The sequence below is a fragment of the Molossus molossus genome, unplaced genomic scaffold (assembly GCF_014108415.1).
Source record: "Molossus molossus isolate mMolMol1 unplaced genomic scaffold, mMolMol1.p scaffold_m16_p_5, whole genome shotgun sequence".
Classification (NCBI taxonomy): Eukaryota; Metazoa; Chordata; class Mammalia; order Chiroptera; family Molossidae; genus Molossus; species Molossus molossus.
Window position 1 is genome coordinate 59,066,761 of NW_023425388.1, and position 27,447 is coordinate 59,094,207.

General features: G+C 37.7%; 1 protein-coding gene across 24 annotated transcripts in view; it reads left to right on the forward strand.

The window, feature by feature from the left end:
- Positions 1 to 27,447, forward strand: part of DLG1 (discs large MAGUK scaffold protein 1) — a 261,892-nt gene that overhangs the window by 71,742 nt on the left and 162,703 nt on the right. For 10 of the 24 annotated variants that reach the window (XM_036243164.1, XM_036243165.1, XM_036243163.1 and 7 more), the window contains one exon: positions 11,628 to 11,651. The exons of the other annotated variants lie outside the window; for them this stretch is intronic. In XM_036243164.1, coding sequence (XP_036099057.1) covers positions 11,628 to 11,651 — 24 coding nt within the window. The remainder of the gene's footprint in view (positions 1 to 11,627; positions 11,652 to 27,447) is intronic. 24 annotated transcript variants of the gene reach the window in all.

A 27,447-nucleotide genomic window follows, 5' to 3' on the forward strand; every position in this document is an offset into this window, starting at 1 on the left:
GGACCGCAGGCCGACGCTCTAACCGCTGAGCCAAACTGGCCAGGGCAGTATTTAGTTTTTATAGCCTCTGAATTAGAGAAAAGCAAGATAAACAGATTGTAGCAACCTGCAGTGTCTGACTTAGTACATAAGTGCATTATTTTTTTTCTGAAGTTTGATTCATTTCAGAGATACTAATAGAGAATGTTAAGCAAATGGTGTATTTGTTTAGCTGAAATAAAGCAGTCAAGTCCAGTTTAGGCTCTCTTTTCACTTCTTGCACTTCTTTGCTCCAATCTTTAGAAGCAAAAATAAACATTGCAGAAAGCTACCTTTGGATTAGTTCTCTACACACTGAAGTACAAGAAGCAGGCCCCCCTTAGCCTTAGGTTAAGGTATATAGTACCTAAGGCTTTCTTTAAACTGATTCACTAATAGGTGACTTAAAATGTTTTTATTTAAGATGCAGTTTACAGATTGATTCCAAATTGAGGAATATGCTATAATGAATAATGACCAATAGCAGATTGCATTATAATTGGATTAGAATAATTTTTAGCACTGATAATGTCTTCTTTATGTATAGCACAAGCATTCTCAAATATCTTCCACCTTGTTCTAAGATTAAATGTACTTTCTCTTGGTTCTGTTGCCAGACTTTGACATTGAACTTATATCTTTAGTGTACTGTTCTGTTTCGGAATCCATTTTTATTGACTATTGCATGGCTCCTCCAAAGGAGAAAAGTGGCTCTGGGACTCCAGATAACTCCTCAGCCTTTCAAGATGCTGTATTATACTCCTTCCTTAAAGTGAATGGGCTAAAGTAAATAATTTTTTCATGTATTGATTGGCAAATAGTATCTAGTAGCACTTTACTTATAGCAATGAGCCTGTAATAAGTCTGCAGCTAGAAATAGTTGCTTGTTTATTCTTCTCTCATATCCATTTAGGACTATCTACTGTGATATATTAATAATTAGCCTTTAAATTTATTTGAAAATCTATTGTTTTGAAAGTAGTTTTTCTTATGTCCTTTAAGAATGTATTCATGAAGTTTTCTTTTTCACAATTGAGTTACAAATAGAAAATTTGACACTGAGTTTTGAAATAATATATCCGTTTAAAACATGCTTGTTTGAATATGTAGCATTGAAACAGTAGCATTATTTTGTAAGTTACAACAGTACATGTGTCTTTCTAATTTATACAAAGAAAAACATAGCCATTCATTGACTCATTCATGCATGCATTCACTTACATTCATTCAGTAATTATTTATTGAGTGTCTGTGCACTGGGGATATATCAGTGAACAAAGGAAATCCTACTGTCATGGAGTTTATATTCTGATCATATTTCCTATTATAACTTTTCTTCTTTATAGCTATAAACTTAGAAATTCTGTCAGTGAGAATGTTGGAATAGAAACTCAGAGTAGGATTTATTAGTAATTACCTTTTTTTTTTTTTTTTTATCCTCACCCGAGGACATTTTTACACTTTTTGTTCAGACAGAGCGGGAGGAGAGAGAGGAAGAGAGAGAGAGAAACATCGATGTGAAAGGGACACATCAAGTGGCTGCCACCCGCCCAACCAACCAGGGCAGGGGACAAACCGCAACCGAGGTACATGCCCTTAGTGGGAACCGAACCCGGGTCTCTCTGGACCGCAGGCCAATGCTCTAACCACTGAGCAAAACCGGCCAGGGCAGTAATTACTTTTTAAGCTCTGTATTAGTTTGCTAGGGCTGCCATAACAGTACCTCAGACTGAGTTGATTAAATAACAAAACTTTATTTTTTCACTAGTCTAAAAAGTAGAAGTCCAAGATCAAGGTGCTGGCAGAGTTGATTTTCTCTCAGGTCTTTCTCCTTGGCTTTCAGATGGCTGTCCTCTTGCTGCCTCTTCTTGTACTATTTCCTCTGTGCATAGGCATCCCTTGATGTGTGTCTCCATATATCCACCTTTCCTCCTCTAATAAGCATACAGTAAGATTGGATGATCATATTCTAATGGCCTAATTTTAACTTAATCACATCTTTAACAGCTCTATCTTTATTATTATTTTTTTTTATCCTCACCCGAGGACATTTTTCCATTTTTTGCACAGATAGAGTGGGAGGGAGAGAGAGGAAGAGAGAGAGAGAGAGAGAAACATCGACGTGAAAGGGACACATCGAGTGGCTGCCACCCGCACAACCAGCCAGGGCCGGGGACAAACTGCAACCGAGGTACATGCCCTTAGCGGGAACCGAACCCGGGTCTCTCCGGACCACAGGCCGATGCAGCTCTATCTTTAAATACAGAACAGTCACATGCTGAGGTACTAGGACTTAGGGCTTTAACATATGAATCTTGGGGGACACATTTCAGCCCCAAACAAAGTCCTTATTAATTAAGGAATAATTAGGACTTCAAAATTCCACGAGCACTTGAGGGAAGTTTTCAATGTAAAACATAATATATCATATTTTGTAAAGCATTTTATTAAGTTTACTGAGCATTCATAAACTTGGTTTGAACATATTCTGTCAGTGTAGATTGCTAAAAGAATAAGTAAGGGTGCTATGATTTAAGAACATTCAATTTAAAATTTACTTAAATTTTCAGATTAAGAAAGGTATCCTCTGCTTCATTATTTGGTCCCCCCTTGCCTATTTGCTACTACCAAAGGAGAAAAAATATCTTGAGCATATATTTGGGAATGGAAGATAAGGGAAAAAGACAGAGAATGTTTTGGTAATCTGGATTTTAATTTCAAACAGAATTAGGTATACACATGCATATGTGTATATGTGTGCATTTGATGGCTATCTATGTTTGAAATAATATGTGCCTCAGGTACATTGTGTTAAGCGGACTTTTTAATGGGTTGGCTTTTAGAATCCAGTCATAATTTATATTGTTATTTTAAGTTGTTTCAAATAATCAAAAATACTGCCCTGGCCGGTTTGGCTCAGCGGTTGGAGCGTTGGCATGCGGTCTGGAGAGACCCGGGTTCGGTTCCCGCTAAAGGCACATACCTCGGTTGCCGTTTGTCCCCGGCCCTGATTGGGTCGTGTGGGTGGCGACCACTCGATGTGTCCCTTTCGCATCGATGTTTATCTCTCTCTCTCTCTCTCCCACTCTCTCTGAGCAAAGTATTAAAAAAAATGTCCTTGGGTGAGAATAAAAAAAAAAAAATACTGATTTTGGGACCCTAACTGGTGTGGCTCAGTTGGTTTAATGTCATCCCATTCACCAAGAGGTTGCATGTTCGAATTGGTCAGGACACATGCCCTGGTTGCAGGCTAAATCCCAGTACGCAGTGTGTGGGAGGCAGTTGATTGATGTTTCTCTCTCTCTCCCTTTCCCTTCCTCTCTCTCTCTAAAATCAATAACAACTATTTGAAAAAATACATATACTGATATTTGGAATACAACCTATTCATCAATTATCAATGGGAACTATCTTTATTAAAAAACATATTAGGCAGCAGAAGTTGTAGCTCCTGATTACTTAATAGTTCTATAGAAGTAGAAAATAATATTTATTCCACAGTATGTTTTGAAGAGGGAAGCAAATTGGCTACGTCTTCTGGACTTAAGACCCAGGAGTGAGTTTGTTCCAATAGTACAGCTGTGTTTTTAAAAAATAAGTCTATTTTAAGCTACCTTTGGCATTTGCTGGAGTTAAAATACATGTAAAAGAAATCTTCCCTAGAATTTTCAATAGCTATTAAGAGGTATGAAACACAGACCAGTGGGAGTTCCTGGTAGAATTTTTTTTTTTCTTTTTAAACTTATCTTTATTGAATGTATTACAGATGTCCCCCCTCTTTTCCCCCAATTGACCCCCTCCTCTCCACTCCTGTCCCCCTCCTGCCTTCCCTAAACTGTTGTCTGTATCCATTGGTTATGCATATATGCATTTAAGTTCTTTGGTTTTTCTCTTCCCGCCCGCCCTCCCCCCTTCCCTCTGAGGTTCCTCAGTCTAACAACCAATTTGTACTTATTAATCCCTTCACCTTTTCACCCATCCCCCCAACTCCCTCCCATCTGGCAACCAACAAAAAGTTCTCTGTATCTATGAGTCTGTTTCTGTTCTGCTTGCTCATTTTGTTTGTAGATTCAATTGTTGATAGATATGTATTAACTGCCCTTTTATTGGTCATATTTTTGTTCTTCTCCTTCAAGAAGACCCTTTACATTTCATATAATTCTGGTTTGGTGGTGATGAACTCCTTTAGCTTTTTTTTTGTCTGGGAAACTCTTCTTATGTTCATCAATTCTAAATGATAGCTTTGCAGGATAGCGTAATCTTGGTGGTAGGTCATTGCTTTTCATCACTTTGAATGTCTTTTGCCACTCCTTTCCGGCCTACAAAGTTTCTTCTGAGAAATCTTATGGGAGCTCCCTTGTAGGTAACTAACTACAGTGATACCTCGGTTCTCGAACGCCTTGACTTTCGACCAAATCGGTATTCGACCAGGAGATTCGAGAAACTTTTGTCTTGGAATCCGAACAAATATTTGGAACTCGAACTTCCGAGATGAGCCGAGTTGAGCCGAATGGCGTTCATTTGGCCCAGCGCGCCTTGCTTGCGTCATCAGTGTGAGTGCAGAGAGAGAGTCACTCTTTGTGGAGAGAGTCACGCTTTGTGGAGAGAGTCACGCTTTGTGGAGAGAGTCACGCTTTACACTGAATTTAACCCTTAGACATACTGTACACTTTTATTTCTTGTTGAGACTTATGTTTTTCTACATATTATATACAAATTAGGCCAGTAAATAGGCATTTTCTGGGGCTTGGAACGAATTAATCCAGTTTCCATTATTTCCTATTGGGTTTCATTGCTTCGGTTCTCGAACAATTTGGTTCTCGACCGTCCTCCTGGAACGAATTATGTTCGAGAACCGAGGTACCACTTGTACTTTTCTCTTGCTGCTTCTAAGATTCTCTATTTGTCTTTAACCTTTTGCGTTTTAATTATGATGTGTTTTGGTGAAGACCTCTTTGGGTTCATCTTGTTTGGCACTCTGTGCTTCCTGGATTTGTATGTTTGTTTCCTTTACCAAGTTAGGGAAGTTTTCTGTCATTGTTTCAAATAGGTTTTCAATTTCTTGCTTTCACTCTCCTCCTTCTGGCACCCCCATGATGTGAATGTTGGTATGCTTGAGGTTGTCCCAGAAGCTTCTTACACTATTCTCATTTTTTTGGGTTCTTTGTTCTGATTGGGTGTTTTTTGCCTCCTTATAGTCCAAATCTATGGTTTGCTTTTTAGCTGGCAGAATTTTTTTTAAAGGGATCCTCAATTTGGTTTTAGAGAAAAAAAGCAATGCAAGGTGGACAGATTTTACAAATTTGAAATATAAAGTAAGTTATGATTGTCATAAATTGTATTATGGTTTTTTTATTTATTATTTTTGTAAAGGTTAGGTATTCCCCTATATCAACTGTCTTTTTTTTTTCCTAATATATATATATATATATATTTTTTTTATCCTCACCCGAGGATATTTTTCCATTTTTTGTACAGATAGAATGGGGGGGAGAGAGAGGAAGGGAGAGAGAGAGAGAAACATCGACGTGAAGGGACACATCGAGTGGCTGCCACCCGCACGACCAACCAGGGCCGGGGACAAACTGCAACCGAAGTACGTGCCCTTAGCGGGAACCGAACCCGGGTCTCTCCGGACCGCAGGCCGACGCTCTAACCGCTGAGCCAAACTGGCCAGGGCCTAATATTTTTTAATTGATTTTTTTTTTTTTAAGAGAGAGAATGAAACATCAATGTGAGAGAGAAATATCAATCAGCTTCCTCCTTCACAGCCCCTAGTAGGGATCTAGCCCAAAACCCAGGCATGTGCCCTGACCAGGAATCTAACCGGGACCTCTCAGTCCATGGGGCAACCCTCAATCCACTGAGCCACACTGGCTGGGCTGCCTTCTTCATTTCTGTTAGCCCTTCGTGTACTTGGAAAATTATTCATCACTCTCTGTCACGCTTTTATTTATTTATTTTTATTGCTATTCTTTTCCATTTTTTAATATTAGTAAGTACTTTTATAAATAATTTGCAGAGGAATGAAGGAATAATGAAAAATTTTATTAAAAATTTTAATTTGAATCTAAAATAGCAAACCAACCCAATTTTTAAAATCAGCTTTATTGACATACAATAAACAATACCTATTAAAAAGGGTGCAATTTTGAGGTTTTGACATATGTATATATGCACCTGGGAAACCATCACTACAATCAAGATAGTGAACATACTCATTATTCCCATAAGTTTCCTCAAGTTTTTTTGTTTGTTTGTTTGTTTGTTTTTGCATTTATCTTCAGATAGAATGGGAAGGAGAGAGGGAGGAAGAGAGAGAGAGAAACATCAACATGAGAGAGACACATTGAGTGGTTGCCACCCACATGACTCCAACTGGGGCTGGAGACAAACTGCAACTGAGGTACATGCCCTTAGTGGGAACCAAACCTGGGACTCTCTGGTCCGCAGGCCGATGCTCTAACCACTGATCCAAACCGGCCAGGGCTCAAGCTTTTTTTGTTTTGTTTTGTTTTAGTCCCTCCCTCCCATCCTTCCCTATCCCTCTTCTCTCAGACTACTGCTGGTTTGATTCTGTCATATAGATTAGTTTGAATTTTCTGGAGTTTTATATAAATTAAATAATAAGGAATGTTCTATTTTTTAGCCTGGCTTCATTTAGACTATTTCGAGGTTAATCCACATGATTGCCTATATTAGCAGTTAATTTCTTTTAGTAGCTGAATAGTATTCAATTTTGTGTGTGTGTGTGTGTGTGTGTATGTGTGTAAAACACATTTGGTTTTTTAAGAATTTATACCTCAAGTGTTCATTGTCCTTTGATTGTAACCAACCATTCATCAGCTAACATACATGAACATGCATATCTATCCATTTGGTACATACTGGTTCCAGATATCAGACAGGTTTTGGTCTTCACTTGACATCAAAGCACAATATTTTTATGAACTTTTTAAAAATATGTTTTTATTGACTTTTTTTTTTGGTACGTGCCCCTAGCAGGAACCGAACCTGGGACTCTCTGGCTGTCAGGCCAATGCTCCAACCGCTGAGCCAAACTGGCCAGGGCTTTTAAGAAAGAGGAAGGGGCCCTGGCCAGTTTGGCTCAGCGGTTGAGTGTCAGCCTGCGGGCCAGAGAGTCCTGGGTTCGGTTCCTGCTGGGGCACATACCACACAAAAAAAGAGGAAGGGAAAGAGAGAGAGAGAGAAGCATTGATGAAAGAGAAAAATCCATCTGCTGTCCCCTGTTTGTCCCCTACTTGGGATCAAGCCCAAAACCCGGACATGTGCCCTGACTAGGAATCAAACCTGCGACCTCCTGGTGCATGGGATGATACCCAACAAACTGAGCTGCACAGGCTGGGGAATACTTCTATGAATTTTGATGGCTTATGATTTTGTTATAGACAGACAACATTTGTTTGTTTTTTATCTTTAATCACAAAGCATTTCATTTTTAGAATGATCAATGTAGTGAGTTTTTTATTTTTGCATCATTTGTTTCCTTCCATTTACTCTTTGTATATATATAGCTACCTTCAAAATTATCTACTTACGAACTGCACAAAGCAAATTTTGGTGCATAAATATAAAAAAATAAGAGGGTACTGTCACACTTTTAGGATACAGGGATGGGCCAAATTTTTGTCACAAAATATATATATATATTTTTTTATCCTCACCCGAGGATATTTTCCATTTTTTGTACAGATAGAGTGGGAGGGAGAGAGAGGAAGGGAGAGAGAGAGAGAGAAACATCGACGTGAAGGGACACATCGAGTGGCTGCCACCCGCACGACCAACCAGGGCCGGGGACAAACTGCAACCGAAGTACGTGCCCTTAGCGGGAACCGAACCCGGGTCTCTCCGGACCGCAGGCCGACGCTCTAACCGCTGAGCCAAACTGGCCAGGGCTGTCACAAAATATTTTTATGATAAAATTCTGGACTAAGTGTATGAGATTTTTGATATTTCCTTTTTGTCCTTAGTTTTTCACTCATTTTATTCTTGAATTTCAGAAAATTAATTTAGAATATTGTCTTCTGAAGACTTATAGACTCACATTTCACTTACACAACCAAATTAATCATATTATTAATCTACAGTGCTGCTCCCTTTATTTTCATTCATCTTCTGATCAGCTAGTAATTGTAAAATGTCTTTGACACTTTTCTTATCTTTCCCCATTATTGGTGGTATGCAGAAAAGAATTAACATAACCTCAATTGCTATCTTTGAAAAGGCCTGCTTGCAAGTTTGGTGTTTAGCTGGTGTCTAGAAACTTAGATTTCAAGAAGGTCCCCACCACTAACTAATAAGAGTGGTTCACTGTGTCCAAACTGTTTGTGCAAATGATATGATTTAAGCTGAACACTTCCTTCTGGAAGACTGGAATTTTAATGTCTGCTAGAGACCTAGCCCACATGATCTGCCCCCAGAGAATACCCCAGGTTCTAAGTCTCTCACAATCTTTTCCTGGTTGGCAGTATTTTACATGTGTTGTCACAACTTGTAGGTGGGAAAATTAAGGGCATTTTATGTGACTCTACTGGGAGAGAACTGTAGAAGCTTACTCCTGATTTCCCCTAAACTTTGCCACATGCACATTTACCCTTTATTGATTTTTGTTTTGTATTGTTTCGCTGGAATAAATGATAGTTGTGAGTATAACTAATCGTAAATCTGCCTCACAAATCATTGGACCTATGGGTGATCTTGTTTTTTTTCCAACCTAGGCAGAAAGTTAAAAATTCTGCATTCCCAACTGTAAAAAATTAAAATGTAAAAAAATAAAAAGACTACAAAGGTGGTATCTGAAGGATGATGCAATAGTGATAACTTATTTCAAAATAGAATGAATTTTATTCTATATATAAAAAAGTAAACTCTTATATGGAGGACTTTAAGAAGAAAAAACTATGGAGAAGTAATCCTTATAGTTAGAATTGCTTATACACACACACACACACACACACACACACACTACCATCATTACACCCTGATGGTATACCAAAAGTTTAAAAAGTATAATTTACTAGTCATTTGCATGCTGTGTAAAATTTGCATTTACTAAATATTGAGTAAAGACAAACCAAAAATGTAAGAAATATATGTTAGATGTAAAGAATCTCTGCATGGCCTTGGCCAGTTTGGCTCAGCGGTTAGAGTGCCGGCCTGCAGTCCAGAGAGACCCGGGTTCGGTTCCCACTGAAGGCACGTACCTTGGTTGCAGTTTGTCCCCGGCCCTGGTTGGTCATGTGGGTGGCAGCCACTCGATGTGTCCCTTTCACGTCGATGTTTCTCTCTCTTTCTTCCTCTCTCTCCCTCCCACTCTACCTGAACAAAAAATGGAAAAATGTCCTTGAGTGAGGATAAAAAAAAAAAAAGAATCTCTGCATGCCCTGGCCAATGTGTGTCAGTGGTTAGGGCATAGGCCCACGCATTGAGGGGTCTCAGGTTCGTTCCCAGTCAAGGGGCACATACCTGGGTTATAGGTTCATTCCCCGGTGAGGGCTGATACTGTTTCTGACTTAGACTTCACCATTTCAAGAGTGAGAACAAATTTACCCATGTTTTGTTTTAGTAGTTTTTGGCTCAGTTCTTTATATTTAGGTCTATGATCGAACATCTAAATTTTTTTTTTTAAGTTACACTGTAGGAATCCTGAATCTTTTCCCAGATATCCATTTACCAAACACTACATCATTCTCCTACTGATTTAAAATAGTATTCTTATCACATGAATAAGTTCCCATATATATTGACTTCTGTTGTGAGTAGACTCTGTACTGTTCAGTTGATTTATTTGTGCTGTTATCAAGTGTTTAATTATTGAGGGCTTTTAACATTTATTTATATATGATAGTACCAGTTGCCTATCATGACTTTTTAATTCAGAATTTCTTTGACCTTCTTACATAATACTTTAAAAAAATTTTTTTTTAATTGATTTTAGAGAGTGAAGAAGGGAGAGGGAGAGAGAGATGGAAATAGATGAGAGAGAACATGGATTGGCTGCCTCCTTCTTGACCCCCATTGGGGATTTGGGCCCACAACTTGGGCATGTGCCCTGACCGGGAATCAAACCAGCATCTTCTTGGTACATGGGTCGACACTCAACCAGTGAAACACACTGGCAAGGCAGGTTTTTCAATTGATGATTACTAATGCCCTGTCAAGCATTCTTACTCATATTTATATTTTTATTGCAAACACATTGAATGTATGGATTTTTTTTTTTATCCTCACCCAAGGACATTTTTCCATTTTTTGTTCAGATAGAGTGGGAGGGAGAGAGAGAGAGAGAGAAACATTAACATGAAAGGGGCACATCGGGTGGTTGCCACCCGCACAACCCAACCAGGGCCGGGGACAAACTGCAACCAAGGTACATGCCCTTAGCAGGAACCGAACCTGGGTCTCTCTGGACCACTGGGCGACGCTCTAACCGCTGAGCCAAACCGGCCGGGGTGAATGTATGAATTTTTTAAAAATTCAAACTATTAAAGTATTGGACCTTTATCCAAGAACAACTGTGTTTCATTTATTTAGTGTTCCTTTATTCCCTTCAGTAGTATTTGCAGTTTTCATCATAAAGGTTTGAGTCCTATAGGTTTAAGTTCTCTCTTTGTTTTTGTTGCTGTTGAAAATGTGATCTTTTCCAACAGATTTACAGAAATCTATTTTATTTAATTATTTTTATTGAGGTATAATATCTATTTGTTAAATTGAATTCATGTAAAGTATATAATTTGTTTAGTTTTTATACCTGTAAACCCCTGTGACACCACTGCCACAATCAAGTTACAGCATTTTTCTGTCATTCTAAAAAGATTCTTTGTGTTCCTTAGTGTTCCATACAACCTTCCACTCCCCACCTGATACCACTTATTTGCCTTTTGTCACTACAATTTTACATTTTCAAAACTTTATATTAATGGATTCATACAGTAAGTACTCTTTGTGTCTTCTTTAACTCATCATAATTCTTTTTAAGAGGCATTGAGGTGGTTGCTTATGTCAGTGGTTTGCTTTTTATTGCAAAGATATTTCACTATAAGGATATATTACATTTTGTTTATTCATATCTGTTAATGGGCATTTGGATTGTAAACAGTTTTGGGGTATTGTGAATAAAGATGCTATGAATCTTCATGTACAAGTTTTTATCTGGACATTTTTTTTTTTTCAATTACAGTTTACATATTATTTTGTAGTAGTCTCAGGTGTACAGCATAGTGGTTAGACATTCATATACTTTACAGAGTTTTCCGCCTGATATTTTGATTACCCAATTGACATCATATATAATTATTACGTTATTATTGACTATATTTCACATACTATATTTCACATCCCCATGACTGTTTTGTAACTACCAATCTGTACTTCTCAAATCCCTTTACCATACCTTGGCCAGTTTGTCTCAGTGGTTAGGGCCTCAGATCGAGAGGTCACAGATTTGATTCCCGGTCAAGGGCATGTACCTGGATTGCAGGTTTGTTTCTGGCTCCGGTCAGGGATGTGTGGGAGGCAGCCAGTCAGTGTGTTTTTCTCACATTGATGTTTCTCTCCCTTCTTCTCTCCCTCCCTTCGACTCTATCTAGAAAATCAATGGAAGATATCCTCAGGTGAGAATTAACAAAAAAAAAATCACTTCACCTTTTTCACCCAGTCCTCCAAACCCATGCCCAACCCCATGGATATATGTTTTTATTCCTTTTGGATAAGTATTTAATGGTTATTTTCATATCCTAGCATGTACGAGAGTCCCAACTGGTCCACAGTCTCACTGATATTTGCCTTTTCTTTAAAAAAAGAATGTTTTTAAACATTTTTGTGGGTATGCAGTAGTATCCTATTGTGGTTTTATTTTGCATTTTCTTGATGACTTGTGATGTTGAGCATCTTTCTGTGTTTAACATTAGTACCTCTTCTTTTGAAGAAGTGTTATAGGTTAAACTGTGTTTCTTCAAAAAAAAAAGATGTATTGGAGTCCCAAATTCTGGTACCTCAGAATGTGACCTTATTTGGAGATTGGGTTTCTACAGAGTTTGTCAAGTTGAAATGAGGCCATTAGAGTGAGTGTTAATCCAGTGGTATACTTATAACAAGAGGAAATTTGGACAAAGAGATAAGCACACAGCAAGAGCACCATATGAAGATGAAGGCAGATATCTGAGTGATGAATTTACAAGCCAAGGGATGCCAAAGAATGCCAGCAAGCTACCAGAATCAGGAGAAAAATAATCAGAATCACAGATTAGATTCTTTCTCAGAGCCTCAAAAGGAACCACCTCTGCTAACACTTTGATCTTGGACTTTTAGTCTCTAGAATTGTGAGATTATCAGCTTTGTTGTTTAAACCACCCAGTGTGTACTTTGTTACAGTAGCCCTAGCAAAAGAATACGTGAAGTACTACATAAATTTGTTCCCCGTTTTTAAAAAACTAGATTGTTTGTCTATTATTGAATTCTAAAAGGTTTTTATACAGATGAGTCCTTTGTCAGATTTATTTATTTCAAATATTTTCTCTCATTTTGTAGTTTGCTTTTTACTTTGTGGTGATTTTGAAAAGCAAATTTTAATAAAGCTCAGTTTATCATAATTTTTTGTTGTTGTGCTTTTTGTGTTCTATATAACAAATCTTTCTCTACCCCAAGTTTGCAATTCTTTTTTTATATTTTCTTCTAGAAAGTTTATAGTTTTAGATTTTACATTGAGGTCTGTGATAGATTTTGAATTAATTTTGTGTATGATGAATATCCATTTGTTCAAATGTCTTCCTTCCCTCACTAAATTGTTACTGCACTTTGTCAAAAATCAAATGCACTTTGACCATATATGTGTGAATTTACTCCTGAACTCTTTATTCTGTTTCATGGAAAAGTTTGTCCACCTTTTGGCCAGTACCACGCTCTTTTGTGATCAGGAGATAATGAGCCTTCCAACTTTGTTCTTTATAAAATTTGATTTGGCTATTCTGGTCATTTGTATTTCAACATTTTACAATCATTGTGTCAATTTATACACAATGTGCTGGTATTATTGAGATTACATTGAATCTATAGATCATTTGAAGAAAAATGGATATCTTAATAATATTGAGTCTTCCAATTCATAAACATTATATCTCTCTTTAGGTCTTAATTCTTTTAGCAGTGTTCTGTAATTTTCAGTGAAGATGGACGTCTTGTTAAAAGATATTCCTGATTTTTAAATCTTTTTTGGAGTTGGTATAAGTGGAATTTTTAGAACATTTTGGTTTCCAGTTAATTTGCTGATGGTATAAAAAATATAATTTGGTTGATTAACATTGTATCCTGCAACCTAGCTAAATTCTACTATTCTAGTACTTTTGTAAATTCCTTGGAATTTTTATTGTAAACAGTCATGTCTTTTGCAAATGGAGACAATTTTACTTCTTGAATTTCATGCTTTTTATTTCTTTTACTTGCCTTCTAGCTATGTTTATGTAGTTCAACATAATTTTGAATAGAAGTGAGAAGAATGAGAATCCTTTGCCTTGTTCCCCATCTTAATGGGGGGAATGTTTAACATTTCACCATTAGATGTGTTAGTTGTAGGTCTTTTGTAGATTATCAGGTTAATAATTGTTCTGAATTTTAAGTTTACTGAAAATTTTATTATGAATTGGTGTTAAATTATGTCACATGTCTTGCATAGGTCACATGTCTATTAATATGATCAGATGAGTTTCTCCTTTATTCTGTTAATATTGAGAACTACACTGATTTTTTTCAGATGTTAAACTTACCTTTGCCTTGATGCAATAAATCCTGTTTAGTCCTTTGGATTATCCTTTTCACAGTCAATTTGCTACTTTTTAAAAGGAGTTTTGGCCTAGCCAGTGTGGCTCAGTGGTTGAGCATTGACCCATGCACCAAGAGGTAGCCAGTTCAATTCCTGGTCAGGGCACATGCCCAGGTTGTGGACCCGATCCTCAGAGGAGGCATGCAGGAGGTGGCCAGTGGATGTTCTCTCTCATTGATGTTTCTATCTCTCCCTCTCCCTTCCTCTCTCTCTAAAATCAATAAAGAAAAAATATAAAAAGGATTCTTGCATATGTTCATGAAGGATATTGGTTCATCATTTTCTTCTTTTGTAATGCCTTTGTCAGGGTTTAATATTAATGTTATGATGGTCTCATAGTTGGGAAATATTCTTTTTGTGTTCTGAAAGAATTCATGTAAAAAATGATGTTTTTTTCCCCTCACATGTTTGGTAAAATTTGCAGCTGAACCTGTAGTCTTCTCTGTGAGAAGAATTTTTATAACAAATTTTATTTCTTTAATACATATGGACTACTCAGATTTACTGTTTTATATTGTATCCAAATATTCTGTGTGGTAAGAAGTATCTTTCAAGAAGTTTCTTGATTTCATCTAACCTGCTGAATTACTTGGTCTGAAGTTGTTCATAATTATTTTCTTATTGTCTTTTTAAGGTTTGTCAGGTTTTTTTGGTGATAATCTCTCTTTCATTCTTGATATTGGTGATTGTATTCTCTTTTCTTTATTAGTTTAGAAAAGGGTTTATCCATTTTGTTGATCATTTGACTTTATTAATATTCTCAATTGTTTGTTTTCTACTTCATTGATTACTGCCCTTTATTATTTCTTTGTTTACTTCTCTTTGTTTACTTTAGTATTTTGTAGCCTCTTGAAGTAAATCTTTAGGTTACTGATTGTAAACCTCTTTTTTTAGTTTAAGCATTTAAATCAACAAATTCATTCTAAGTATTTGTAAAGTTCAGTAATGATCCACAAGATGATTCTCACTTCTGACACCAGTTACAAGTTTGGAGGTTCCCAAGACCACCATAGGGTTCAATAATTTGATAGTAGAACCTGCAGAACTCACTGAAAGCAGTTATACTGCTGGTTATGGTTTATTACAGTGAAGGATACAGATTAAAATCAGCTAAAGGAGAGCACCCGGCTGGTGTGGCTCAGTGGATTGAGCAATGTCCCCTGGACTGAGAGGTCATGGTTCGATTACTGGTCAGGGCACATGCCCTGGTTGTGGGCTTGATCCCCGGTAGGGAGCATGGCATGCAGGAGATAGCTGATCAGTGCTGTTCTCTTACATCACTGTTTCCCTTTCCCTTCCTCTCACTCTAAAAAATCAATAAAAACATTCAAGGTGATGAAACGCAACAACCTACAACCAAGATTACTCCGTCCTGCAAAGCTATCATTTAGAATTGATGGACATATAAAGAGTTTCCCAGACAAAAAAAAAGCTAAAGGAGTTCATCACCATCAAACCAGAATTATATGAAATGTAAAGGGTCTTCTTGAAGGAGAAGAACAAAAATATGACCAATAAAAGGGCAGTTAATACATATCTATCAACAATTGAATCTACAAACAAAATGAGCAAGCAGAACAGAAACAGACTCATAGATACAGAGAACTTTTTGTTGGTTGCCAGATGGGAGGGAGTTGAGGGGATGGGTGAAAAAGGTGAAGGGATTAATAAGTACAAATTAGTTGTTAGACTGAGGAACCTCAAAGGGAAGGGGGGAGGGTGGGCAGGAAGAGATAAGCCGAAGAACTTATATGCATATATACATAACCAGTGGACACAGACAGCAGTGTGGGGAAGGCAGGAGGGGGTTGAGAGTGGGGAGGAGGGGGGCGGGGGGGGGAATCTGTAATACATTCAACAATAAAGAGAAGTTTGAAAAAAAACAACTGATTTTTAAGTCAGTTAAGGGAGAGACCCATGGGGCAAAGTCCAAGAAAGTTCCAAATAAGGACCTTCCAGTTGTCCTCTCAGTGTGGAGTCATGGACAACTTTAACTCTGCTGGCAAAGATGTGTGATGATGCACACCAAATATTTCCAACCAGAGAAACTCACCCAAGTCTTGGTGTCCAGAGTTTTTATTGGGGTTCAATCAAGTCTGTGTGGTAGTCTACTCATGTTGCTGACCCATCCCCAGCCTCTCCTGCAGACTGAGCTAAAAACCCCCCTCCACAATAAATTATCTCGCTACACTATCTTGTGTGCCCCAAAACCCCTAGGTAGACAAAGATACTCCTATCAGCAGGACATTGTAAGGCAGTGGTTCTCAACCTTACTAATGTCGCAATCCCTTAACACAGTTCCTCATGTTGTGGTGACCCCCAACCATAAAATTATTTTTGTTGCTACTTCATAACTATAATTTTGCTACTGTTATGAATCGTAATGTAAATATCTGATATGCAGGATGTATTTTCATTGTTATAAATTGAACAGAATTAAAGCGTAGTGATTAATCACAAAAACAATATGTAATTATATTTTGTGAAATATTTATTTCTAATTACAAATAAATGAAATTTTGTCTTGAAGCATGGGGTAGCATGGGTAACAGTCTTGATATAACAACAGTAAACTACATTGCTAGATTTTGTGACAGTATGCGTAAAAAACCAAAGTCAGTGCAAAGGTTGAGATTGCTTCTTTCTCACCAAATTAGAAATTGTCGGGGCAGTCTTTGCAAGAGCACGATGAAGATTATCTTCCACAACAAGTCTACTTCTGTATTTAGATTTGATAACCAACAAGCTGGAAAACCCTGTTGCACAAAGATATGTTGTTGGAAATGGAAGAAGAAGGCACAACACAGTCTCAGGCAAAACAGGATATGACTGCAAACACTTGATCCAGAATTTTCTAACTGGCATTGTATAGAAATCAGTTCCGCTGCATCGCTATTAATAATTTCAATGAACTCCTCTTGTGCTGTCTCAGGAACATCTTCAACTTTGTGAATGGGCTTCTGGCAAGTGCAAATGGGGTGTCAGGTAGATTTGGAAAGTACAATAAAATTTCGTCTGCAAGCATGTGCAAGTGTTCTTTCACAGAAATTATCATCGTAATCCTTTTGTCTGGTTCAATGTCATGTTCCTCAAAGAAAGCAGATAAGGTAGGCAACATGTCAATTTTATTTTCGTCCGATTTTTTTATTTTTTGCCAAAGCTGGAGTTTCATTAGGAATGATCAGATCTTTTCAGGCAAATTGAGGCATGTTGCATTTGGTCCTTGCTGTGATAAATATAACTCATTCAAGATCGCAAAGATGTCAATCAAGTAAGGTATTTTCTGCAGTTCACTTTTATCACTGAAAAGTGCTTCGAACTGTGGTCTTACTTTCTGATTAAAAAACGTTTTGAGTTCATCACGAAGCTCAAAAACACGTTTTAAAACTTTTTCTGTCAATACCATCTCACTTCAGTGTGAAATAGCAGAGCATTGTTCAGCACATCCAACTTGTTGCACAGTTGTGAAAACAGTCGACTGTTTAAAGTGCTCGCCTTTACAAAATTGACAGAATTTATGATGCTTTTCATTACTTCTTGTAACTCCTGTGTCAGCGTCTTCGTTGCTAATATTTGCTGATGAATCATACAATGAGTTCCGACGACTTTTGGTGACTCATTCAGTACCAAACGTTGAAATCCAGATCGACATCCTAGCATAGCTGGAGCACCATCTGTGCAAACACCACAAACCTTTTCCCAAGAGATCTTATTCTCTTTCAGAAATGAACCAACTGTGTCAAATACGTCATGTGTAGTAGTTGTCATTTCAAGAGGTTTGCAAAAAAAAACCCTCATCTTTAAAGTCACCATCATTAACATACTTCACATAAACCAGTAACTGAACAGTTTGCAATATCTGTAGATTCATCAAGCTGGAAGCTAAATATTGGAAGTGGAGCAGATTTAATTTCTTGGATTACCTGATCAAGAATATCAGCAGACATGTCACCTATTCTTCTGCGGACAGTGTCGTTAGATAAGGAAATTTTACTCAATTTTGTAACAAATTTGTCTTTGACCATAACTTGAACAATGTCTTTGGCTGCTGCAACAGTAAATCCTCAGCAATGATGTGAGGTTTCATAGCTCTGGCGATTCTGAGTGTCACCAAATATGAAGCTTCAACAGCTGCCACGTTTTGTTTGTGGTACTTGGAACCAGTGTCCAGTTTGGCTTTCTTGAGTCCATCAGCTTTGCTTCTAAAATAGTTGGTATCCTTGCCGGCAAATCTCAGATGCTAGCTATCAAAATGGCGTTTTAGTTTGTTCAGCTTCATAGATTTGGCTGATAGAACTTCACAACAAATAACACATTGCAGTTTCTCAATTCCTGCTGTAATTATTGAGGTAAAACCATACTGTAAAAAATCCTCACTATATTTTCTTTTCTTAACGTTCTTCTCTACATGATCCATTGTCAAGGGATGGTTTGCTAATGAAAATAATATATAACAACAGCTTTAATAATACAATAGATGACACATGGCATAGTTTAGTCAATACAGTTCATTAAAGTTTCCTATGATTTAGTATTCTCTGTGTTGTTTTCTTACATACCTGTTACTATCACAAGGGGGCAGTATTCACATCAACTACAGCTGAATATAAAAAGACCAATCAGCATCCAGATTAAGTTCCCATGGTACAGATTTTTTTTTTTTTTTTGCAGTAGTTGATGATTTTACAGTGCACGATTTTACATTTATCCAGTAATTATAATTCATGAAGTGTCATTTTACCTCCAATATTGCTGCTTTCAACACAGTAGCTGTTTTTTTGTGTGTTTTTTTTAAATTTTTTTTCTTTATTGGTTTTAGAGAGAGAGGAAGGGAAAGGGAGAGAGAGATAAAGACATTGATGAGAGAGAACATCGATTGGCCACCTCCTGCATGCTCCCCACTGGGGATCGGGCCCACAACCTGGGCATGTGCCCTGACCAGGAATCGAACAGGCAGCCTCTTGGTGCATGGGTTGATGCTCAAGCATTGAGCCACACCGGCCGGGCACAGTAACTGCTTTTAACAAAATAGCTGCTTTCTACTGGTCCACATAAGTACATTATGGCACCAACCCTGTCATATACACCTGTATTTGTACAGGGTGTATGTGTTGGGATTGGCACAATGGTGTCATCACACCGGGTACTCATGTGGGCGTATCTGCACATAGGCAGACCCACCTGGAGACAGATAGAGAAACGGTGTCTTGGTTCCTAAGACCATCGGAAATAGGTGTTTTCCAGTGGTCTTAGGTGACCCCTGTGAAAGGGTCATTTGACCCCCAAAGGAGTCGCAACCCATAGGTTGAGAACCGCTGTTGTAAGGGCCTAGAGATTACCTCCCAGGAGCTGAGGAAAAAGGCTAGACCTCTCTTTGAGCAAAGTTAAATTCTTTTCGACGCAGAACTGCTTTAACTTCATTCAACACATTTTAATCTGTTTAATTTTCATTATCATTCAGTTTCAAATGTTTCTAATTTTCTTCTTGGGTTTTTTTGAACCATAAGTTTTACTAGATATCCTGTTGTTTGTTTCCAAGTCAGTTAATTATCTTGTGGTCAGAGAATATACTCTTTATGATTTGAATCCTTTTAAAATGTGTGACTTACTTTATGGCCTAGCAGAAGGTCTGTCTTGGCAAACATATCATATGCACCAAAAAGAATGTATTTGTTTCTGTTGTTGGTTATAATGTACTATAAATATCAATTAGGTCAAGATGATTGATAGTTTATTCAGATTGTCTTCACTGATAATTTGTGTCAATTGCTGATGGAGGAGTTTAAATCTCTTACTAAGATTATGGAATTGTCAGTTTCTCCCTTTAATTATCTTTGTTGCTTGTGTATATGAAAGCTCTGTCATCAGATGCACACATTTATGGTAATTATATCTTCCTGCTGAATTAAATTTTTATCATTTTGAAATCTTTTTCTTCAGCTAATATTTTTTGTCTTGAAGTCTGTTTTATCAGATAGTAATATAGCCACTCCAGCTTTTTTATGCTTACAATTTACAGGATATAGCTTTTTGATTTCTGTACTTTTACCCTCTCTCTATCTTTACAAATAAAGTGTATTTCTTGCTTTGTTACTCATTCTGATAATCTCTGCCATTTAATTATAGTGTTTAAGTTTATTTACATTTAGTACCGTTATCAATATGATTACTTTAAGCACCTTTTTCTTTTCTCTTTGTCTCCTCTCTCTGGTTCCTTTGTTCTCCCTTTTTTGCCTGCCTTTGTATTATTTGAATGTGTTTAAAGATTCCTTTTTAATGCAACTATTAGCTTCTTAACTATATGACTTTTTGCATTTTTTATTAGTTGCTATATGGATTACAATATATATCCTTAACTTTTTAGTCTCTTAATATTAATATTGTACCATTTCACATAAAATGCAGAAACATTGCAATTGTATAGGTCTGTTTAGTACCACAACCATCCTCCAACCCCACCATCCTTTATGCTATAGTTGTCATATGTATTAAATCTATATGTATTAAATCTCCTGTGGGTAACAAATTGCTTTTTTCTTTTGCTGCTTGTACGATTCTTTGTCTTCAGTCTTTGCATTTTAATTTTGATGTGTCTTGGTAAGTATGGGTCTTTATGGGTTCATCTTCTTTGGGACTCTGCTCTTCCTAGACTTGTATGTCTGTTTTCTTCACCAGGTTAGGAAGTTTTCTGTCATTATTTTTTCAAATAGGTTTTCAATTTCTTGCTCTCTTTCTTCTGGCACCCGCATGATGCGAATGTTGGTATGCTTGAAGTTGTCCCGTGGCTCCTTACACTCTTCATTTGGGGATGGGGTTCTTTTTTCTTTTTGCTATTCTTTTTTTTTTTTTTTAATATCCTCACCCGAGGATATTTTTCCATTTTTTTGTACAGATAGAGTGGGAGGGAGAGAGAGAGAGAAACCTCGACGTGAAGGGACACATCGAGTGGCTGCCACCCGGACGACCAACCAGGGCCGGGGACAAACTGCGACCGAAGTACGTGCCCTTAGCGGGAACCGAACCCGGGTCTCTCCGGACCGCAGGCCGACACTCTAACCGCTGAGCCAAACTGGCCAGGGCTCTTTTTGCTATTCTTATTGGTTTTTTTTGCTTCCTTATTTTCCAAATCACTGATTCAGTTCTTGGCTGTATCTACTCTACTGTTGATTCCCTGTAAATTATTCTTTATTTCACTTAGTATATTCTTCATTTCTCACTGGTTCTTTTTTAATGTTTCCATGATCTTTTTTATGCTTACTGTCTCTTTGTTCAAGTTCTCACTAAAGTTCATTGAGCATCCTTGTAACTAGTGTTTTGAACTCTGCATCTAGTAGATTGCTTGTCTCCATTTTCCTTAGTTCTTTTTCTGGAGTTTTGTCCTGTTCTTTCATTTGGGACATGTTTCTTTGTCTCATTTGGCAGCCTCCCTCTGTTTGTTTCTGTGTATGCAGTAGAGCTTCTGTCTGTTGGGCTTGGTAGAGTGGCCTCCTGTAATAAGTGTTCTGTAGGGTCCAATTGCACAGCCTCCCCAGTTACCCAAGCTGGGCACTATAGGTACTCCCACAACCCCTCCTCATCCCCTATGTAGGTTGTGTAGTTGAATTTTTTTTTTTTTTTTTTTAATTTTTTATTATTATTATTTTTTAATCCTCACCCGAGGACATTCTTCCATTTTTTGTTCAGATAGAGTGGGAGGGAGAGAGAGAGAGACAGAGAGAGAAACATCGACGTGAAAGGAACACATCGAGTGGCTGCCACCCGCACGACCAACCAGGGCCGGGGACAAACTGCAACCGAGGGACGTGCCCTTAGCGGGAACCGAACCCAAGTCCCTCTGGACCACAGGCCGACACTCTAACCGCTGAGCCAAACGGCCAGGGCTGTAGTTGAGTCTTAATTGCTATTGACATGTTAGTGGGAGGGATTTACCCCCAGCTGGATTGACTGCAAGGACAGGCTGCGATCACCAACCACTGTGGAGTATCAACTCTGCAGGGGCCCACCCCACAGAGCAGGACTGACTTCAGCAGGATTCTGGTTCCTGCTGAGTACCCTCTTCAGTGTGCCGCTTGTGGAGGTGGTTGGGTAGTGCTTGGATGTGGTCTAAAGCTGTCCGCTGTTGTGCTGGCTCTGGGGCCTCTTAGGAAGTGCAGGCCAAGGTCAGCTGTGCCTTTGTTCTGCCCAGGGCCACTGAGCATGAGCTGCAAAGTGATCTGCAGATGGCTGCTACTTGTGCTGGACTTGGAGGTGCAAGTCCAGCACAAGTAGCAGGGAAGGCCAAGCTGCAAACCAAAGCTGGTTGCCACTAGTGCTGGGCCTGGGTCCACTTAGTGAAAGATATACGGCATGGAGAAACCAGATTCTGCTTATTTGAAAGATTTTAGGAAAGTGTAGCACGAGCCAAGACAGGGCATTTGTACAAATAAGCCACTGGAAACAGCTTGGGTGGGCCTACAAATTGGGTGGGGTGGGGGTCTCAGGGTATCATCAGGGCAGGGCAAACATGTCTGATGGAGACTCAGATGTGGCTTGTGGGTGGAGGGCTGGTCAAAGGAACAAAGCACTTTTTTTTTTTTTTGTCAGAAACCTGCCGCCAGCTCTCTCCCTAATGCCAGACAATTCCTCCAAGTATGTGCCCGGTTCCTTTCAAGCTGCTGCCCCAACCCTGGAGCTCAAAGAGAGTGAATCCAACTAAGTCAGTCTGTGGGGAGGCCCTTTAAGAGAAACTATGTGGGACTCCAGAAGCCCTCCATTTCCCTCAGCCTCAATTCCCACTGGTTTTTACAGCCAGAAGTTATGGGGACATCTCCTTCTGGCACTGGAACCCTGGGCTGGGCTGGGAGGGGCTGGGGTGTGGTTGGGACCCCTCACTCTTCAAGGGGCACCTCCTTAGCTTAGTATTCCTCCTGATTTTTATCTACCACCAGGGGTCTGGAACCTGCCTGTTTGTGTTTCCTCCCCTCTTACCAGATATGGCTTCTTTAAATTCCTAGTTGTAGGACTTCCATTTAGCTAGATTTCAGTCAGCTCTGAATACTGGTTGTTCTGTAGTTTCGCTTTGTAATTTTGATATCGTTGTGGGAGGATCCAAGTACCAAGTACTATGTTTACCTACATTCCATCTTGACTAGAAGTCCTATTCTGACATTTTCTAAGTGTATTCTACATTTTCTAAGTGTAATATTATTTTGATGTTCTTCTGAGTTCTCTTTTCTAATGTTTTATTTTTGAATTTTGCATTAACATTCATAAATGAGATTAGTTTCTCATGTTATTGTCCTTTCTGAGGAATTAATTTTTGAGGATGTTCACTTTTCCCTTTATGTTATCATTTCAGGATTTTACCTCATCTATGGCCAACTTTGAAAATTTACATATTACTATAAAATCATAACAATGCAATTTTATTTGTATTGTATTTTGTTCTTCCCTTCCTCTCTCCACCCCTAGCTTTGTTTGTAGGAGAAGGTGAAGGCAAGTATGGGAAGTATACCAATATGAGTAAGTCAAACCTTATCTCATATGCATAGCTTTATCATATGAAGGTCAAGCACATTCTTATCTGCAAGCTCAAGATTATTTGGTATGTGGAAATCTTTCATCTTGGCTTGTCACAGTTCCTTTCTTTAAAAAGCTTGAGTTAGTAATTCTGTTCTTCTTGGGCTTTAAACCTTTCAGCAAATCGCTATCTGTGGTTTGGGGGATTTTATATTCATTTTTACTCCAAACAAGTGAACAGTTGGAAGAAATGTTTGCTTAGAGATATTTATCAATTCTTCTAAAACTAATAATTTTTGGCTAAATTGTTTCCCTTGGTTATATAGATTGGTTTCTATTCATATTGTTTAGAAACTAAGTATTGTTTAACCACAGGCAGTAGTTTAATTTTATCTAAAATCTTTATTCCACAACAATAAGAAAAAATAAAACTAAAATCTTTACTTCAGGTCCCAGTTAATCTATAGAATAGTTAACTTTATTAATGAAGTATGAAATAGGGGAAATCATATTGTAGCTTCTGTCACAATCCGGCAGGTATTTTACCAAGAACATAATTAACCCTTCTTTAAAATAGTGTATCTGGAGCTGATTCCAAGATGGTTTTGAAACACTGTTTGTCGTGGACAGGATAGTAAACTCTGAATCAATCTAATATCAGTTATATTTATGTGATTCTTGTGTTTCTATTCCTGCAGCTTTATTAAACCACTGTGAAGAAAAAAGATCAATACAGTGTTTCATATGCATTTTTGTATTGTAGTTATCTCATTAGAGATTGATAAGTAGGAAGAATGAGGAAATCATATGGATTCATATATGTTTTTCCTAAACAAGAAGATCTTGAACAGAGGAAATAGGATTATAATCTTTAGCTAGAAAGTTACTTGGCTCTTTTGCTATCCTGAGACAAGTTCTTTGGGCTGTATTTAAGAAAATTTAAGACAAATATCTGCACTAGAGCCTTCCAGCTAGAAAGATTTATTCCCAACCCAGCATGATTCTTAGTAGGTGATAAATTGCATTTCCTTCTCTGCCCATCTTAAAAGTAGCCCCACTGCATTCGTTACTTTGATCTGCACTGTTTGTGCACCCACCAGTCCTATTTAATTGCAATATTGCCAGCATTTGCAATCAATTCTGCAGTGGCTCTAGCCTGCCTGAGTAGTCATTGACTGTGGCCATTTATTTAGACTCTAAATTTTGGCCCTTGAGAAGAATAACTTTTACTTGTTAAAGATCCAAAAAGTGAAAGTTATGCTTTCCAAGATGCTATTTTTTCTAAGTTAATCTTCTTGAATTTTAAAGCATTTGTAATTGATACACTTCACAATTTGTCAGTGTTTTGATTTTTTTTTCTTTTTAAGAGGTACATATAATAAGCGGGGTGCCCTTATAATTGATTATATACTGGATTGGATGAAATATGTTATTAACTAGTAGATCCATTTTAGAAAGTAAAATACCCAGGTTTTGATTTTCAGGAAACCCAGTCTTTGAAAGGCTGTCGTCATACTGTGATCTGTGGATTTTGTGTTTCCAAAAATGCATAATATAGATTATGACAAAGTTTTCTAAATATTTTATGAAATGGCAGTTTAGATCTCATTATGAAAGTTAAACTTAACTACAAAACAATTTCCTTTTAAATAAAAATTTTAAATAGGCAAACATTCCCTTTTTTTTCATTAGATTATTAGAGAACCAGTCATTTATTATTTTATTATTATTTTTTTAAATTTATTTTTGTTACAGATGTTTCTCCTTTTTTACCCCATTGACACCCTCCTCCTCATCCCCCACTCCCACCCCGTCCCCGGCTTTGTTGTCCATATCCATTGGTTATGCGTACATGCATATAAGTTCTGTGGTTTATCTCTTCCCTCCCCCCATAACTCCCTCTTCTGAGGGTTGTCAGTCTGTACCCTACTTCCATGTCTCTGGGTCTACACTATTCCTCAGACTGTTATGTTCATTATATTCCACAAATAAGTGAAATCATGTGGTATTTGTCTTTTTCTGCTTGGCTTGTTTCACTTAGGATGATACTTTCCAGGTCCCTCCATGTAGTCTCAAAGGATAAGAGATCTTTCTTTCTTACAGCTGCGTAGTACTCCATTGTGTATATGTACCACTGCTTTTTTATCCATTTGTTTACTGATGGACACTTGGGCTGTTTCCAGATCTTAGCTATTGTAAATAGTGCTGCTCTGAACATGGGGTTACATATATTCTTTCTGATTGATGTTTCAGGCTCCTAGAAGTGGGATCACTGGGTCAAATGGCAGTTCAATTTTTAATTTTTTGAGGTAACGTCATATTGTTTTCCATGGCTGCACCAGTCTGCAATCCCACCAGCAGTTTACTAGAGTCTCCTTTTCTCCATACCCTTGCCAACATTTGTTTGATTATTTGTTGATGGCGGCCACTCTGACAGGTGTGAGATGATAACCTCATTGTTGTTTTAATTTGCATCTCTCTGATGATTAGTGATGTTGAGCATTTCTTCATATGTCTCTTGGCCATTTGTAAGTCCTGTTTGGAGAGGTGTCTATTCAGCTCCTCTGCCCATTTTTTAATTGGGTTCTTTGTCTTCCTTTTGTTGAGTTGTATGAGTACTCTATATATTTTGGAAATTAACCCCTTATCTGATGTGTCATTGGCAATGATGTTCTCCCGTACAGTGGTTGCATTTCCATTTTGATGGTTGTTTCTTTTACTGTGAAGAAGCTTTTTAGTTTGATATAGTCCCATGTGTTCATTTTTTCCTTTCTTTCTGTTGCCTTAGGTGATGTATCAGTGAAAATTCTGGTGCGTATGATGTCCGAAATTTTGTTGCCTACATTTTCTTCCAGAATTTTTATGGATTCACAGGTCACATTTAAGTCTTTTATCCATTTTGAGTTTATTTTTGTGTATGGTGTAAGTTGATGGTCTAGTTTCATTTTTTTGCATGTAGCTGTCCAATTTTCTCAACACCATTTATTAAAGAGGCTGTCTTTACTCCACTGTATGCTCTTGCCTCTTTTGTCAAATATTAATTGAGCATAATGTCTTGGGTCCATTTCTGGGTTCTCTGTTCTGCTCCACTGGTCTATAGGCCTGCTCTTGTGTCAATACCAGGCTGTTTTGATTACAGTAGCTTTGTAGTATAACCTGATATTCGGTATTGTGATCTCACCTACTTTGTCCTCCTTTTTCAAAATTGCTGTGACTATTCGGGGTCTTTTTTGCTTCCATATGAACGTTTGAAGTATTTGCTCTAGTCTGTGAAATATCTCGTTGGTATTTTGATGGGGATTGCATTGAATCTATAGATTGCTTTGGGTCATATGGACATTTTAATGATGTTAATTCTTCCAATCCATGAACAAGGTATGTGCTTCCACTTATATCTTCCTCTATTTCTTTTTTCAATGTCCTGTAGTTTTCTGCAAATGAGCCCTTTGCTTCTTTGGTTAAGATATTCCTAGGTGTCTTAATTTTTTTGCCGCAATGATAAATGGTATTGTTTTTTCAGTTTCTCTTTCTGTGACTTCATCATTGGTGTATAAGAATTCTGTCGATTTCTTGACGTTAATTTTGTATCCTGCTACTTTGCCAAATTCATTTATTAAGTCTAGTAGATTTTTAATGGAGTATTTAGGGTTTTCTATGTATGATATCATGTCATCTGCAAATAATGACAGCGTCACTTTCTCCCTTTTATTTTTTCTTCATGTCTGATTGCTGTGGCTAAGACTTCCAGTACTATGTTAAATAAGAGTGGCAACAGTGGGCATCCTTGTCTTGTTCCTGTTCTTAAGGGAAATGCTTTTAGTTTCTGCCCATTGAGTATGATGTTGGCTGTAGGTCTTTCATATATGGCCTTTATTATGTCAAGATATGATCCTTCTATTCCCAGCTTGCTGAGCATTTTTATCAGAAATGGGTGCTGGATTTTGTCGAATGCTTTTTCAGCATCTATTGATATGATCATGTGGTTTTTATTTTTCATTTTATTTATGTGGTGTATCACATTTATTGATTTGCGAATATTCTACCAGTCTTGCATCCCTGGGATAAATCCCACGTGGTCATGATGAATAATTTTT